Below are 17,363 nucleotides of genomic sequence, written 5' to 3' on the forward strand. Positions count from 1 at the left end.
CCCCTTACCCATCATCTTTAAAAAAAATAAATAAATAAAGTCTCCTAGGGTTCCCAGGCTAGACTAGAAAAGCCTCAGCTTGAAGACCCAGGCTTTTCACAAGGGGACACCTAAAGGTAAGGAGTTGATGGAATCATTAATGGAGCCCAGTTAATTTTTTAAAAATGTAATAAAAACAAAATCAAACTAAAAAAGGCAGTGTTACAAAAGTTACGGGGCTTTTTTTATTATTATATTGAACAAATTAAAGCATTAACAATTCTCCCCACCACCACACCCAATAAACCAGTTGTGCTGTTCACAAAATAACTGTAATCGCAAGGGTTCTCAAACTATTGTCCTTCTAGCAGCACAACAGGGGCAGACGGTGAGGTGAGGAGGTTGTTTCAATCCACGGAGGATCAGCGTCTGGAGACCCTGGCGCAGGCGTCCAGAGCCTTCAGATGATGCCCCTGGGGCAGGCTGGACTGCCTGGGCAGCCTGGGCCCGGCCGGGCCAGCCCGGCCCCCAGAACAGTCTAGGCCCCGGGACGGCCCAGGGACGACCTCGGCCTCGGGGACACCCTCCCCCCGCCCGCCCCTCAGCCGCCACCCAGCCCCGGGCCCTTCCATGCACCCACTCACGGAACTCGGCCCCCGCTCCCGCCGGCCCCGCCTGGCCCGGCCCGGCAGGCTCCTATTCGCACTTGGGCCTCTCCCTCCGGAAGGCCGGATCCCGCATCGGGGAGGGGCGTCCCCAGAAACTGTTATTCCGACCGCGGCGCCCCCTGGAAGCCATCGCCGTGACAGCCCCCTGACGCGAGTCACGGAGTGGAATCCGGCGGCGACCCCCTTAAGGAGCCCGCGAAGGGGCGTGCCACCGAGCCGACTAGAGCTGCCAGAGTCCTCCGGGCGGTAGGCGGGGGCTCGCCCCCCGCGCCACGAAGCTCGGCCAATGGGAGCACGCGCTGCGAGGCCCCGCGGTCCGCGCCGTGGTGCTGAAAACGCTGCGCGCCGAAGGCGGGCGCCCGGCGCGCGCCAACCGACCCGCTCCCGGAGTACGCGAGGCCGGAGCGTGCGCTCGGGGCCTGCGCTTGACAGCCCCTGCCTGGCGGGCGCCCAGAGTCGCCAGGCCGGAGATGGCCCCCGATCCAGTGGCCGCCGAGACCCCGGCCCGGGGGCCCACCCCGCGCTACTTCACCTGGGACGAGGTGGCGCAGCGCTGCGGGCGCGAGGAGCGGTGGCTCGTGATCGACCGGAAGGTGTACAACATCAGCGAGTTCACCCGCCGCCACCCGGGGGGCTCCCGAGTCATCAGCCACTACTCCGGGCAGGATGCCACGGTGAGCGCTGCCAGGCCTTGGCACGGGAGGGGGCGGGGCCGGGCGGTCGCAACCAGAGGCTGCGTGCGCAAGAAGGGAAGGTTGGCACTGTGCGGAATATCAGCTAATTCGGGGAAAGCCGGGAGGAGCCCGAGCATACCTGTTGCCCGTTGGTTGGGCGTCCTGCAGACACGGGACGCAAGGGCAGGAGAGAGACTCCGAAAACTGGAGTCTGGGGAGTAGGGATGGAGGCCGGCAGCGTGCGCACACACAAAGGGCTGCGCTGTCCATCTGTGCATTGCGTGTGTAGCCCCGAGTCTGCGGTCTCCAGACGTGGGCAGGACCCAGAGCTGGAGGGAAGAGAGCGAGGATGCCGGGCGCCGGGGGAGGACGGGTCAGCGGCCGGCGGAGGGACTCGCGTCGTTTTGGTGGCTGGGAGGGGGAGCGCAGCCGCGTCTAGACGGAGCGTGCCAGGCTCCAGCGCGAGCAGGAGCGGGAGGGAGTAGGAGAGGGGCCCGCTCTCAAAGATAGGGTTGAAACAGGAAGCTTTGGCGAGTCCACTGTCTTGGGAAGCTCGGGTGTGAAGGCGGGAGGGCGGGAAAGGGGCAGCCCCGACCGGAGTGGGTTAGCGGCGGCTGGCGCACAGTGGGAAATGGGAATGGCATGCTGAAGGTGGGGGCGCCTTCATCAGCGTACACTTAGCGAGGACCCCGGGAACAGTCCTCGAATGCTGCCGGGGAGGCCGCTCAACCGCATGCCAGCGGAGTCTGCAGCTATTCGGCGGAGCGGACAGCCGTCTGCACGCCAGGGCGGGAGGCCCACTGCAGGGTTGCGTCCCTCCCCCCTTGCGCCTCACTGCGAGATCAGAGCGCGCCCCAGCCCCTGTCCGGCTGCTGCTCTTAATAGACCATCGGCACCCGGCGCCACTCTGCTGGGCTGCAGCGCCGGGATGGGGAGGAATCACCCCTTGAAACCCAAAAGTTAGGGCCGTCGCTTCACCGCGTTTCCCCCTCGGCAGCCAGGATCGCGTCCCCTTCCCCTGCATCCCTCTCTCATCCCATGCCCTGCGGCGTGTTCCCCTCCACGGCCCTGTCATTCCAGAGCACGCCTCGGGCCACCAGGGTTCCTATTACATCACAGTGGACCCGCTTCCCTTTCTGAGGTGGCCGGTGGCCAGAGCCTGCGCGGGTGACCCGGAGTGACCATTTCGGAGCCCAGATAGCTGCCGACGGCGCAGGCGTGGGCCGGCGCATGCGCAGAGGGAGCAGGCGCCGACGCCTGGGCTTCCCGTAGAGTGATTTGGGGCCGGGGACGCCGCGGCGGGGACGACGATTGGTCCGGACTTGTGGTGCCACCAGCCGCCGGCTCCGCCCCGGACCCCGCCCCACACGCCGCTTCACGCCCAACCTTTGCAAGGGAATCTCGTCTCCGAGGCCCCCTACCTCGCCTAAACCGAGTTAGCCACCCTGGATTAGTGGGTGGTCAGAGTGCTGGGGGAGATATGGAACCCTACCCGGAACAGTGGCGGAAGAAAGGGGGTGAAATGCAAAAATTCACCATTTCGGGTACAGGGAGTCTTTCTGTTCGCAGTTTGTACAGAATGCTGGGTCAGAGAAAGAACTTGTTAAAAGTCCCAAAAGAAGAGACTGAGAAGTCTCATAGCCCCACCCATCCCTTCTGACTGTTTCAAACTTACATCTACATTCATGGGCAAAAGCTGTCCCTAGACACACACACACGGGAAAGTCCAGCCCAGGCAGGTCTTTCTGGGTGATACCCCCCAGCCAATGCTTCCTATTCCTTGGTTTGGTACCCCCTTCTTACTAGAACACGGTTGCTGGGTGATCTTGAACTGTGGACACCTGGGAAAGGTCTGAGCACCCTTAAAGGACTGCTGTCCGGAGAGAGGTGGTTTCTGCCTCAACTTTGGTACAGCCTTCTGGCTGGCAAGAGGATGGCCTTTGGAGTGAGCCCTCCAGGACTCCAGGGGACTGGGGCTTGCTCCCTCACCTTTCTGTCTCCTCACCGTGCTTGCAGGATCCCTTTATGGCGTTCCACATCAACAAGGGCCTTGTGAGGAAGTATATGAACTCTCTCCTGATTGGGGAACTGTCTCCGGAGCAGCCCAGCTTTGAGCCAACCAAGAATGTGAGACCCTGTTTGCTGTTTGGAGACTCTTGGTTGTTGGAGATTGGGGGAAGGGGATAGCAGGAAAGCCTAGATGGGATCACAGGTGACCCGTCAGTAGTTCTTGGGAGTCTTGAGGTTCCTTCACCTCTTGCATAGTCATGGGGTCATAAGCTTGAGAGAGCAGAGTTTTGTAACCTATGGCTCTCCCAAGGCTGCCACTACCGTGGCTACCATCATCATTATGATTATCATGAGACCTATTTTCTGAGCACTTACTATGTGTCAAGAATAAACTCATATAATTCTCACATTTACAAAAGAGAAAACTGAGGTTCAAAGAACTTAAGCGGCATGGCCAAAGGTCACACAGTTAGTAAATGGCAGAGCAGGGACTTAAACTCTTAGGTGTGATCCCGTAGCACCTCCTTCTGTCATCCTTCCTCACTATTGTGGTATTTTTGCCTAGGACTATGGACTTCCCACAGCAACCTCAGAGGGAGATCCTTGAGCCTGAGTGGGCCCTTGTCCCCAGCAGTGTTGGGTTGCAACTGGGAAGAGTAACACCACCAACCACCCCCCAAACTCTTCCACAGAAAGAGCTGACTGATGAGTTCCGGGAGCTGCGGGCCACGGTGGAGCAGATGGGGCTCATGAAGGCCAACCATGTCTTCTTCCTGCTGTACCTGTTGCACATCCTGCTGCTGGATGTTGCTGCCTGGCTCACACTTTGGGTCTTTGGGACATCCTTCGTGCCCTTCCTCTTCTGTGCAATGCTGCTCAGCGTAGTTCAGGTGAGACCCCTGGGGAAAGCTCTCTGTACCCTTCAGAAGGCCAAGAAGCCCTGCCCTCTGACCAGGGCAGATCTAAGGTTATATGGGAGGGTCCATGCAGAGAGTCCAGTGTCTGTGGCTTTTATCTGCTTATTAGCCACATGCACACCTTTATTTCTGTCTCTCCAGCTGCTTCTCACAGGGTTCCCTTCTCCTTGTGGAATTTGTTCTCTGAAACTTTGAGTTCAGTATCTGCTGCAGGCCAGGTGTGCCAAGAACCAAGATGCTGGTTTCTCAGCAAAGCTTGGCTCCCTCTCCACCACCAGTATTGCCCAACATGCTAATATTGGTTGGACCCTACTACCCATTTGGCAAGCTTTCTACTCACCTGAGTCCTTTCTGTATTCTGAATGTCAGTCCATCGTAAGTCACAGAACTTCAGAGCTGGGGAAACTGAAGAACAAAGAAGGGATAGTGATTTACCCCAATTCATATGTGAGTCAGTGGTAGAACAAGAATTAGGACCCAGGTTTCCTGGCTCCCTTCCTGGTGTGCTATGTTGGGGTAGTGCAGCCATCACAGGCCTCTGTGGAAGAAGGAAGGAGAGGCTGAAGGAGCTGCTGAGGTCAGGGAGAGGGACGTTGGGCTGGTGGGCTGCACTCAGCATTCCCTTCTCTCTCAGGCCCAGGCTGGCTGGCTCCAGCATGACTTTGGTCACCTGTCAGTCTTCAGCACCTCTACATGGAACCACCTGGTACATCATTTTGTGATTGGCCACCTGAAGGTCAGTGGGATGGAGAGGGGCTCTCTGAAACTGCAGTCAATAAAGGGCTGTCTGGGGGTAGGAGGGACACTAGTTTTTCATGTCTCTGCTTTTCTGTAGGGGGCCCCTGCCAGTTGGTGGAATCACATGCACTTCCAGCACCACGCCAAGCCCAACTGCTTCCGCAAAGACCCAGACATCAACATGCATCCCTTCTTCTTTGCCTTGGGAAAGATCCTCTCTGTGGAAGTGAGTGGAAAGGTCTTGGGGAATGGAAAGCAGCCAGCTCAGAGGGCTTTGGGGAAAATGCTTTGGGGAAAAGTTTTCAGTGCAGGTAAGATATCAAGGGCCCAGCTAGCTAGAGCATTTGCTGTCTGGAAGTTTGGGGAGGCAACAGGCAGTCAACTGGGCCTGCCCATGACAGAATCTCCCGTTCTCCCTAGTGAGTTCAGTCAGCAGATAGTTATTGTATAAGAGGACCAAATGCTGCAAAGGATCTAGAGGATGACCAGGAGATTTCTGTGCAGGCCCCTGCTCATCCTTGCAAGTGGTGGATGGCACCTCCTTGGAGGTGCTTTTTTGACACTCCTGCCCCAAGCAGTCATTCCCCCTGTGCCTTGTATTTCTCTCTTACACTTGGATGTCTGACTGTGTCACAGTCTTCCCCATCCAGGGCTGGACTGTCTTCCTCTTCTTTGATGCCCCGTGCCTGGCACATCCATTCACCAAGTACTTCTTCCCACCCTCCTGATCCCAGCCTGACTTCCAGGGTGGTTAGTACTGAGTTTGAGTTGTCACCTGAAGTTGTAAGCAAAAGTCTTAACACAACTGCTGAAGGAAGAATGCCTGGTGGCGGGGGGTGGAGATCTTGTGAATTTTTAGTGAGTGTATGGGAATGGATGTCTCGAGGCCAGCAGAGTTCTTTGAAAGGTTAATTTAAAACTCTTTGTCCCGGTGCCCCAGGCTGCAGTCAGAGTTCTGCCAGATCCCCCTCCCTCGCTCTATGACATTTCAACATGCCAGGCATTAAGCCATCATTATACACTTTTCAGTTCCAGGCAAGAGTTCAAGGCAGCCTGGCACTCTTTCCTCTTTAGCCATGAGAACTCTGTGGAAAGACTTTGGCTGTCCTGGCAGGAGGAACTGATAGCATGAGGCTTGTGCCCTACCTGTCCATGATGTTCTCATTCTCCGACCTCTTTTTTTTTTTTTCCTTTTTGTCTTTTTTCGTGACTGGCAACGGATTGCAACCCTCAGTGTCGCGCCCGTACCGGACCGGGACCGGCATCGGGATCGCAACCCTTGGTGTTGCTCCCGCACCTTGCTCAGCCAGTGAGTGGCCGGTCTGTATGTGGGATCTGAACCCTCGGCGGGAGCGCCGCCGCACTTCCCAAGCTGCGCACTGTAGCAGTGCGCCACCGGGCCGGCCCATTCTCTGACCTCTTAAGCATGGACTTCCTTGGTTTGTTACATGTCCAACACTCTGTTTCAGTCAACAGCGTGTGGATGATGATCCAGCCCCCCTTCTGGCTCAGGTGGCTGGTTTGAGGGCGTGTGAATTATTTATTGGGCAGTAAAATGGGGCTCTTGGTAGCACTTCTAGTGTCACTACAGCAGGTTAAAAAAAAAAGTGGGGCCTAAAGTGGAAGGGAAGCTTCTTACCACTACCTTTATTGCTTCTGGGTACTCAGGTTTTCAGGAAATTCTTATCTACAGACATCAAAAATAGAGAATGATTTCAGACCCAAAATAGCCTCTTTCTTTCTTTCTTTCCTCTCCTCTCCCCTCTCCCAGCTATAAGGCTAAGGACAGGCTGCTTGTTAGTGAGTACCTGGGCTGTTGGGGCCTGGTTCAGTCTCTCTGGGTACAGCTTAACTGGGTGTCGATGCCCATGCTGACCCTGTGGCAACCACCCCAGTGCTTCCAAATTCTCCTGGAGCACAAGGAGGTACAAGGGACATTTTGTCCTAAACAGAACCCTTCTGACCTTCGAGAGTCTAAACACGATGAGCAAAATTATTTTGGTATAAAGGCATTTGATTGCCATTCAAGGAGGCAGCACATGGATGAAGTTACTTTCCATAACGCTCTAAGAATGGAGGCTAGGGTTCTGTCCCATCCACCCCTCCAAACAAGAAGGGTGCTCCTCTTCCAGTTTTCCCCTCTCAGTTAATGTTGCTTGGTCCAGTTTATCTCTGGTCTGGATTAGATCCAGCCTCCTCACTGATCTCCCTGCAATCATACCTGCTCTCTAAAATTCATTCTCTCCAGCTAAAGCCAGGACGATCATGTTAAAGTGCAAAGCAGATCATGCCACTGCTGAAAACCCTCCAGTGACTTCATGTCACCACTAGAATAAAACCCAAACTCCTGGCTAGCTCAGTTGGTTAGAACATGGTGCCGATAACATCAAGGTACAGAGTTCAATTCTTGTACTGGCCTGCTGCAAAAAAAAAACAAACAAAGAAACCCAAATTTCTTGCCTTTGCTTTACCAGGGCTGTCTAAGGCCCTACATGATTGGGCCGGTCTCTAGTTTTCAGGTCTTCTCATTCTACCAAGAGCCTTGTACTGGCTATTCCCTCTAATGGGGTGTGTGTGTGGGTGTGGGTGGGTGAGTGGGGGTGTGAGGGTGTGTGTGTTGTGGGGTGTGTGTGTGTGGGTGTGTGTTGGCTGGCCATTACAGGGATGAAGCCTGGACTTTGGTGTTATCAGCACCACACTCTAATGAGCTGAGCTAACCAGCTGGTCCTGCTTTAACTGTTCTTCCCGTGAATTTTTGCATTGGTGGCCCTTCTCATCATTCAGGTCTCATTTAGATGTTAGCATCTGCATCTGAGGGTGGCCATAACTGGTCACCCTCCTGCCTCCCTCACTTTCTGTCATATTTTCCTTTTTTTATTTTTTGGCAGCTGGCCGGTATGGGGATCCGAACCCTTGACCTTGGTATTACAAGGCTGCACTCTAACCAACTGAGCTAACAGGCCACCCTTTCCTATTTTTAATCTGTAAATTACCTTGAGCTCTGTTTACAAACTTATCACCAGCTTCCTCTCCTCGGGTTATATACCCTTCCTCTCCAGGAGGGTAGGAACTTTGTATTGTTCACCTCTGTATCCTCAGCACTTAGAACACGCAGTGCCTGGCACATAGTAGGTGCTCAAATATTTGTTGAATGTTAATACAGAACGCTTCATCTAGCTGAAATGCCTTGCACAGAATAAGCTCTCAATAAATGACCTGTGAACACAGTGGGTGTATACATGAAAGGATGAGCCGGTATTCTTCTCTGGGGTTGGGTGCTCCTGTGCCCTTGTGGTCATCTGGCCACCAGAATAAATTGGGGTGAGAGATGAAGAAGGAGCCATGGAGTGAGGCAGCAGATTATTCTTCTCTGGGGTTGGGTGCTCCTGTGCCCTTGTGGTCGTCTGGCCACCAGAATAAATTGGGGTGAGAGATGAAGAAGGAGCCATGGAGTGAGGCAGCAGAGCTGTGCTGTCTTGTTTCCATGAGCCCACACCAGGGATCTGGGCTGACTGGTTGACCTGGCCTGCCCCAGCCTATCTCTTCCGCAGTGAAACTTACAAAATAACCACCGTCCACTGGGGAAAACATTGCCAGACCTTCAGATTGCCAGTTCTTGGTATCTGCTTAGGGAAAAAACACACACCAAAGTGTTTTCCTCTACCGTTATTCAGCAACAACACAGAAGAACAACTTCTGTGACCAAATGTGTGGGGATTTCTCTCCACCAGCAAGCAAGCCAGCAGTTCCACAGCAGACCCCGGCTGGGTACCCTCCAATTCAGTTTCTGACACTATATCTACCTGGAGATAGTGTTAGATTGCACAAGTGAAGGGCTCAGTCCCCAAGACTGCCCCTACCCAACTTCAGGTGACACTCACAAGCCCCAGAATAAGCTCTCAGGTTGTTTTACCCAGCTCCCCAGGTTATTTTACCTGTGCTTCTGACTGGCTGGCTGTAAATTGGGGTTTCCACAATCCCCTCCTTAGCTTCGATTGATTCGCTGAGAGGCTTACAGAACTCAGGGAAACACATTTACCAATTTATTATAAATGATATCACAAAGGATACAAATGAAGAGATGCATAAAGTAAAGTATGGGGAAAGAGAAGCGGAGTTTCCATGCTCTCCCTGGGCGCACCACACTACAGGAACCTCCCCCTGTTCAGCTACCCAGCTCTCCAAACCCCTGAGCTCTTGGGTTTTTATAGAGGTATCATTACGTAGGCATGATTGGTTAAATCACTGGCCATTGGTGATCAAGTAAACCTTTAGCTCCTCTCCCCTCCCCAGAGTTTGGGGGTGGGACTCCTTTGGTCTTTCAGGTGACCAGGCCCTAGCCTGAAGCTATGTAGGGGTTGCCAGCCATCAGTCAACTCTTTAGCATATGAAAAGACACCATTTTGGAGCAATTCTAAGGATTTTAGGAGTTGTATGTCAGGAGTAAAAGATCAAATATATTTTTTCATAATATCACAGGTTATCCTTTCCACAATTATTTGCCAAATTCTGCTTAGCTTTCAAAAGGTTTTATAAAGCTCATGTTGAAGTCAAGAGACCAAAAGATTTTGATGGGGAGGATTAGGGGCTGGATGTAGAGGGAATACTTACCTATATAGAGGTAAAAACGGTCATCCCTGGAGACTGATGTCAAAAAGTACCAGATAGGAGAAAGAAAAGGGAGAAGACAGGGAGGCCTGGAAACCTCATGACAAAGGTGTCTTGGGATGACCATAAGGGTCCTAAGGTGTTGTGCACATGCCTCACGTGGGCATGGGCTCTGGTGTGGCACACTGCAGATCACAGCCCAGGGCTTCATGCTCCAGGTGCTGGAGGTAAGGCTGGGCCAGCTGGAGCCTTCTAGTAACATTAACAAGCTGATAGTACCTGGAGTAGGCCGAAACTTCCAAGCAGGGGAAAGCCAAGGTAAGAGGAAGGGAAGGGGTGACTGGTCTGTTGATACTGATTGGTTTTTGCCTTCTCACAGCTTGGGAAACAGAAGAAAAAGTACATGCCATACAACCACCAGCACAAATACTTCTTCCTAAGTGAGTGTCCTCATCCAGCACAGGGGGGAACTGCCTTGGGAAGGGGTGCTGAAGGAGTATGAGGAGGAAATGTCTCTCTATGGGATTACGGGATAGTAAGGAAAGGGACTGGAGGAAGTATGCCACCATCAACCTCATTTACTCCCTGCGTGGAAGCAGTTTGCCATCTCAACAGAGCAAAGTCAAACAGGCTAATGTTTGGTTTAAGTTCATTTGTGTTGGGGAAAAAGTAGTTCCTCCAATCTCACCCTGGCTTCCACAAGGAAACTAAGTGGTCAGGTGGGTAACCACCTGCTTAAGCCTTAAATTTTATCTTAAACCTTGTCAAATAGAGACCACAGCCAAGGTGACCTGGTAGAGCCCAGTTCAACCCACAGGGGAACAAAGGTACAGATAGCTATGGGAGAATGGGACTGGAGGAGGGAGTGAAAAGCTGTTGGAGCTGAGAAGATATTTCTGTGGTTGTCTTAAGCTCCTTCTGAAGACTGCTATATATTCCCTGCTGTATTAGTCCATTTATATTGCTTATAACAAAATACGTGAAACGAGGTGATTTATAAAGAAAAACGACATTTATTGCTTACAGCTTCTGAGGCCGGAAGTCCAAGGTCCATCTGGTGGTGGCAACAGTGACCCTGGGGTCTCATGTTGCAAGATGGTGGAAGCAGAGAGAGCAGAGAGAGACAGAATCTCTTCTTTTAAAGCCCTCAGAACCACACCCCTGACCACCATTATTAATCCATTCACTACTACACAGTCCTACAATTGAATCACTTCTTCAAGGCTCCACCTTTTAATTACCATAATAGGATTTCCCACCCTCTTAACAGTCACAGTGGGGGCTGAGTTTCTAATACATAAAACTTGGGGGACACAATTTAAGCTTCACTGAGTTTTGGGGGGACATAATTCAATCCACTACACCTGCTTTAAAAATCTGCTCCATCATGCCTAAAATTTGGGCTTTAAAACTCCTTTAAAATTTCAAATTTTTAAAAGAAGGGAGAGAAGGATTTCATTGATCCCACTTTAGTTTGAAGGAATTTATCCTAACTCCTTATTACCAGCTATCCCTACTAGAGAAAGGTGAATGGACAGAAGGGAAGAAAGAGTTTTGGAATCCATGGCACTTCAAGAAAGAGGAGCTATAAGTGGGCATTGTAATGCAAGGGGTTATTGGTAGCATCCACGTGGTACAGAGAAGGAATACAGAAAAGAAATGGGCAGCACATAGGATGAGATCCACTTCTTCAACCCCCCATTTTCTTTCAAAAGAAGCCCCGCTGCTCCTTCCCACAGCTGACCTTCAGGGCTTCAGGTTGGGGTGGCACAAGCCCATCTCCCTATGCCAAGGAAGTGAGATTCTCATCCTGAGAAGGACCAGCGGGGTCCCCCCCAGTACATACACACTATCCTGCTCCTGACCTTCACCTGCACCGTGGAGCAGCAGGAACATGGAGTGGGTGACTGCAGGGACAGGGCTGTGGTCAAGATAATGCAGGGATATGAGCAGTGCCCTTTTAAAGGAATGGGAGCAGAGCATGTTCCATGTGTGGGATTTAACCTGTACCACTGGAAAAGAGTGCCACTCCCACCCCTCATCCTTCCTGGCGTCGTCCTAGGAGATTTTGCCTTGTCCAGACTTGCATTGGTGCCTGCCATCAGTGCCTGCTGGTTCCAGTGGATTGAGAAAGCACTCAGGCAGTGGGGGGGTGACAGGAGGGGGTGGGCAGGAAGGAGCCCATCTCCAGCACTCCTGCCCTTTCATGACTCTCATGGTGCTCACACCTCCTCCCTTTCTCCATTTCCTCCCCAGTCGGGCCCCCAGCCTTGCTGCCTCTCTACTTCCAGTGGTATATTTTCTATTTTGTTTTCCAGCGGAAGAAGTGGGTGGTAAGTATCCACAGCCCACAGTTCCACATCTTATGTCACCAGTACCTGAGAGGGGAAGGGAAGGGCTCACCAGAGAAAACTGAAACTCATTCCAGGCATTAATTTAGAAAAAAATAATAGAAGAAAGTATAGATCCTCCTTATCTCTAGGGAGGACGAAATGGTTTGGGCTTAACAGGCAACCTGACTCCCAAAATCTGATTTCCTGCAGCCGTTGTCTCCCGAGGCTCTTGTGCTGGGTATAATGCCAGGGGCCAGGCTGGAAAGGGAAGATGAGTGGGAGGCGGCACCTCAGCATCTATTCTCAGGAAACTTTTGATGAAACAGAATATGGTTGTTACCAGAAAAGCGGCATAGGCAAAAGGTTCTGGGGATTCCCAGAGGAGCCTGACTGCATCCGGCTTTGTGAAGTCCCTTTTCTAGCAGGCCTTGGAGCATGGGCAGGAAGTGGACAGGCAGAGGTGGGCAGGGGGAGGATGGACTCCAAGCAGAGAAGCTGGGAAGTGAGGGTGAGTGTGACCGCCAGACATACTGTGGAGGACTCAAGTGTCAGGGGAAAAGTATGGTGCTTGGGTCAATGTGCAGAAAGGTGAGTGGCAATTTGATCAGGGCACTGGCATGGACTGAGCCATGGTGCAGGCAAATTCATCTGGCAGCATGCTGAAGGATTTAGATGAGTTGGGGAGAAGCTGGAGGCAGGGAGGCCCTGTACCTTGGTACTTGTGAAGGTGACAGGCAAGGAGGGCTAGGGGGTGCCACTAGGAATGGAAGAAAGGAGCAGTGGCACTAGATATTGCAGGATTAGACCACTAAGAGAAGCCGAAGGAGACTGAGTGTTCAGTCTGTGTACCCTGGAGAAGGCTGTGCAGTGCAAAGACACAGGTGGAGTAAGAGGAAGAGTTGCTCTGTAGACTCATGCTCTTTGCCTTTCTCACTGCAGGACTTGGCCTGGATGATCACCTTCTACACCCGCATCTTCCTCACTTATGTGCCGCTGTTGGGGCTGAAAGGCTTTCTGGGCCTTTTCTTCATGGTCAGGTAGTATCTGATGGGAGAGTAGGGATTGGCAAAGGAAAACACAGATGTTTGGGAGTGGCCAGTCTGGTCAGGGGGATGTTTCAGGAGTTGGCTTGGGAAGCTAGCCAGGCTGGAGCGGTTGCCTGAGGGGGAGTGAGAACTCTGGGCTCTGCTCGCACTGTGTTTGCCTGAGTTCCGTGTGTTTCAGGAGTTGGCTTGGGAAGCTAGCCAGGCTGGAGAGGTTGCCTGAGGGGGAGTGAGAACTCTGGGCTCTGCTCGCACTGTGTTTGCCTGAGTTCCGTATCCAACAGGTTCCTGGAAAGCAACTGGTTTGTGTGGGTGACACAAATGAACCACATCCCCATGCATATTGACCACGACCGAAACGTGGACTGGGTCTCCACCCAGGTAAGGGACAGTCACTCAGAAGTGCTGGGCATAATACAACTAATGAAAAAGGTGGGAGGGGGAAGTAATAGCAAAAAAAAAAAAAAGTCCTCCAAACAGCAATGCCTTGTTAGCATGAGGCCCAGGGATAGTTCCATGCCCCTCCTCAGCCACCTTTACCTGGAGAAGGCTGGGCTGGCACCATCTGATACCCAGAGATGTGCTCTCCCCTCACCTTTTCCTCCAGCTCCAGGCAACATGCAACGTCCACAAGTCTGCCTTCAACGACTGGTTCAGTGGACACCTCAACTTCCAGATCGAGCACCAGTGAGTAGGCAGACCTAGGAAGCAGGGTCCTGGGGAGAGTATAAGTAGGGGGGCAGGTCGGTGCAGAGGAGCTGGAGCCACTGACTCTCTTCCCTGTTCTCCCTGAAGTCTTTTTCCCACAATGCCCCGACACAATTACCACAAAGTGGCTCCCCTGGTGCAGTCCCTGTGTGCCAAGCATGGCATAGAGTACCGGTCCAAGCCGCTGCTCTCAGCCTTCGCCGACATTGTCCAGTGAGTACCTGAACCCAGGAAGATGGCTGGTAGGGAGGGAAGAAGGCAGGGCAGTGGGCAGGGTGGTGAGGTATGGGCTGGGGAGTAACAGGAAGTTTTTCTCAGTTGTCTGGAGTGGAGGTCACCATGGCAAAGGCAGGATGCTGTGTTGGTTTTGTGGCCAGGTCAGGCTTTTGCTCTCAATGGGGCTTCCTCAGTGCCATGGCCCAAGCCAGCTTTCTCAGAAGCAAAGGGGAGGAGAGCCTCCAGTGGAAGAGGGTCTTATAGCATGGGGCTCAGCCTCCATCTGCCTGCAACAGCCTCACTACTGCACCTCTGGTGGGCTCAGTTCCACCTGTCTCCCTCACTATCTGCTCGCATTCTGTCCCTGCAGCTCACTGAAGGAGTCGGGGCAGCTCTGGCTAGATGCCTATCTTCACCAGTAACAACAGTCCCCAACCCCCACCTGAAGAGGAAGAGGACTCTGGAGCCAAAGCAGAGGAGAGCTTGAGGGAACATGCCATTACAGTTCTAATATTCAGAGGGGGGGTGGGTTTGGGGACACAAAGGCTCTGACTCAAACCCTTCCCCTTTATCTTCTAGGCACAGATCTAAGACCCAAAGAGGGGTGGGGGGACATGCAAGCCTCCCAGAAGGAGGAAAGGAGCTGTGGGGCCAGGAATGTGAGACAGTTTTGTTTGCTTTTTCTAGCTTGGCTGATGCAGATGACTGGCGAGCACAGAGGGAACCAGGAGGGTATTATACAAGGGGGACCTGTACATGAAGGCAAGAATCAAGAAGAGATTTAGCACTAAAATCCCGCTGATATAAAGGGTGAACTCATCTCACTGGCCCACTTCTCAGTACTGGCGAGCACAGAGGGAACCAGGAGGGTATTATACAAGGGGGACCTGTACATGAAGGCAAGAATCAAGAAGACATTTAGCACTAAAATCCCGCTGATATAAAGGGTGAACTCATCTCACTGGCCCACTTCTCAGTGCCTTCTCCACCCTCACCTGTAAACCTGAGAGGGACAGAGCAGCTGAACTTTTTGAGCAAGATTTAGAAAGGAAGCATTAATGCTTAGAATTCTGAAGCGTAGCGTAACTCAGTGCAGGGGAACTCAGCTCACTGCCCAGGGCTAGCTGTGACCTAGGTCTACCTCAGGCTGCTGGGGAAAGCCATTACCAGTCTCAGAAGCAGGCAGGGCAAAGCCAGGACTGTGGTATTGCAGACATTTGGCCCTGAAGGATCCTGGCACTGTAGATTTTGGCCTGTGTTTCATCCAGAGTCTAGAGGGAATATTAGGTCTTAGTCCTTGCCAAAACAAATGGTAGAGAGTTGCTGGACATTATAAATCCCTTCATCTTTTGATTAACCTCTTCTAACTATCCCCTCAGGAACAGAACACTCCCAGGACTGAGAGTCCATGTCTTGCTCCATAAGCAAGTGAGCAAATGGGGCAGTTTAGTCTTTTCTCCTCCCTAGAAACGAACAGGTTCCCAGTGGCTTCCCTTTACTTCCCAACGTGTAATTCCAGTTAGTGAGTACAAGTGACCAAATTGGAAGATACTAATTACTGGTCATAAAGTTTCAGTCATAAGGAATATAAAGGCTATAAGCAGAAACTTTCTATAACCTAAATTATGTTACAGCATTATCTCTGAGCAGGAGCAGTGGGTTAAATATAATCACTTAATAGTTCTAAATCAGAAATAGGAAGATTAAAAACAGAAAAACTTGTAATCATCATTGCTGTAGCTAGGCATCTTCCTCTGTCCCCTGCTACTCAAGCATCTTATACTTCTGGTGACCAGATAGGAACTTAGGGATAACTCTTGTAAAGCATTATCAGTCTAATAGTGAAATACAGTCTTTTCATCTTCTGGTTTCGAAAAGTATATAACCTTTGTCTCCGGAGAGCAAACAGGAATATGCCCAGGACTCTTGCTTAACTCCCAGGGCTTATCACTGGCATTCACATCCTCCTCTCTCCCCGAACTCACAGCCTTTCAGTCCAGGTGAAGGGATTATTTCTTTGCCTGTTTAACAGTCTCTACTCTAAGCATATTGACCATTTTGGATACTGGGAGAAGAACCTCAAACTGAAGGAAAAAGCAGAGCCTACATTTAGTTTGGGGAGGAAATGGCTGACAGTCAAGATGATGGTCCAAGGCACGTTGGGATAGGGTTAGAGTGAACAGATGGAGCAACTTAAGTCTTTTCTCCACCTATGGTGAGGCTGGTCTGGATTACTTAGAGGTTTGTCAAAACAAAGAAGGGGGAAAAATAGTTGGGGATACAACAGGTTGCAAAAGAGCTCAGATCTTTTCGATTTGGGCAGATTTGGCCCTGCTGGAGAATCTGGTTTCAAGCAGCCTGGGTAGAAAAACTAGAAGCAGAATTGAAAAGTTCTACTTTGATTGGCTTCCTTACTCCAGGAATAGGTGCTGATCCTTTCCCATTCCTGTTTCTTGCCACCTGAGGTTTGGGTGTGGTGTCCCTAGTCTGTCAAGCCAACTGGCTCTGGGCCCAGGCTACCCAATCTGAGCAAACACTAGTGAGGCTCTGTTGAGCCAAGAACAGGTCCTGAACCACTTAAAGAACCTGAACCACTGTAACCTTCTCTCCCCAGTCTATCAGTGTGGTCTGTCACATGACCAAAAAGGGACACATCAGTGACAAAAGGCTTATAATGCTACAATGGCAAAATGAGTGATGAGAAAATAGGATTAGAGAGGAAAAGTCACCTCTGGACACATAGATCATGCCAGAACTAACATTTGAACGTGTTTTTTAAAACTCCAACTTCTCTGTTTATCTTTGTTCCTTTTTTCTTTCTACTACCTGGCGGGAGGCATTTTCTTTAATCAGGCCCCATATCGGTATGCTTTTTATGTGTGCCAATTTTGTTGTCACATCTCAATGAAATAAACCTGAAAAATAAAGTTGATTTTGACCAAATGAAGGATATTCAATTGTGATCCATGATGCTCATCTCTATGTGGACACAAGATTTTCTGGTGCCACTGCTACAAGTTACTGTTTACATCTATGTGCTCTAACTTCTTTCTGAACATGAATCACTGCAGAGAGAAAGGGGCATCAGGACCTTCCAGAAAACACCACAGCAAGGGAAAGCAAAGCCAAGTTTTTCCCATGACATGTTCAAATGCTAGATTGCCTACATACACTTGCCAGGTTTTACGTGCATCACTTCCTCCTCCTGAGGCAGTGCCCTCACCCCTTTGTCCTTCAGTTTTCCATTTTGAATTACTGTCTCTTTAAACTCATTTCTAGTTTCAGAATAGTTAGTCCCCATAAATCCTATTTGCCTAAATCTTTCTCTGCAAGCACAATACCTCAGAGCTGGACTGCAGAGTAATGCCTCTTAACCCTTCATCCTACTAAAACAGCTCTGCTGAGCAAAAACTTTAGAACATTTGCAGGCAGAACTCATTTTCCTGCAGGATGCCCATATAGTTAGATT

The 17,363-nt window shown here is 51.3% G+C and overlaps 1 protein-coding gene across 1 annotated transcript; it reads left to right on the top strand.

The window, feature by feature from the left end:
- Positions 1-933: 933 nt before the first annotated feature.
- On the top strand, positions 934-16,837 carry FADS1 (fatty acid desaturase 1). The gene is given in 14 exon segments (XM_008589391.1): positions 934-1,056; positions 1,058-1,321; positions 3,338-3,448; positions 4,024-4,221; positions 4,883-4,984; positions 5,084-5,212; positions 9,974-10,034; positions 11,851-11,927; positions 12,867-12,964; positions 13,255-13,351; positions 13,578-13,657; positions 13,766-13,891; positions 14,265-14,626; positions 14,764-16,837. Coding segments are annotated over 13 exon segments (1,518 nt in total). The 3' UTR covers positions 14,317-14,626; positions 14,764-16,837.
- The last annotated feature ends 526 nt before the right edge of the window (positions 16,838-17,363 follow it).

Source organism: Galeopterus variegatus, unplaced genomic scaffold (genome assembly GCF_000696425.1).
Source record: "Galeopterus variegatus unplaced genomic scaffold, G_variegatus-3.0.2 Scaffold5410, whole genome shotgun sequence".
Lineage (NCBI taxonomy): Eukaryota > Metazoa > Chordata > Mammalia > Dermoptera > Cynocephalidae > Galeopterus > Galeopterus variegatus.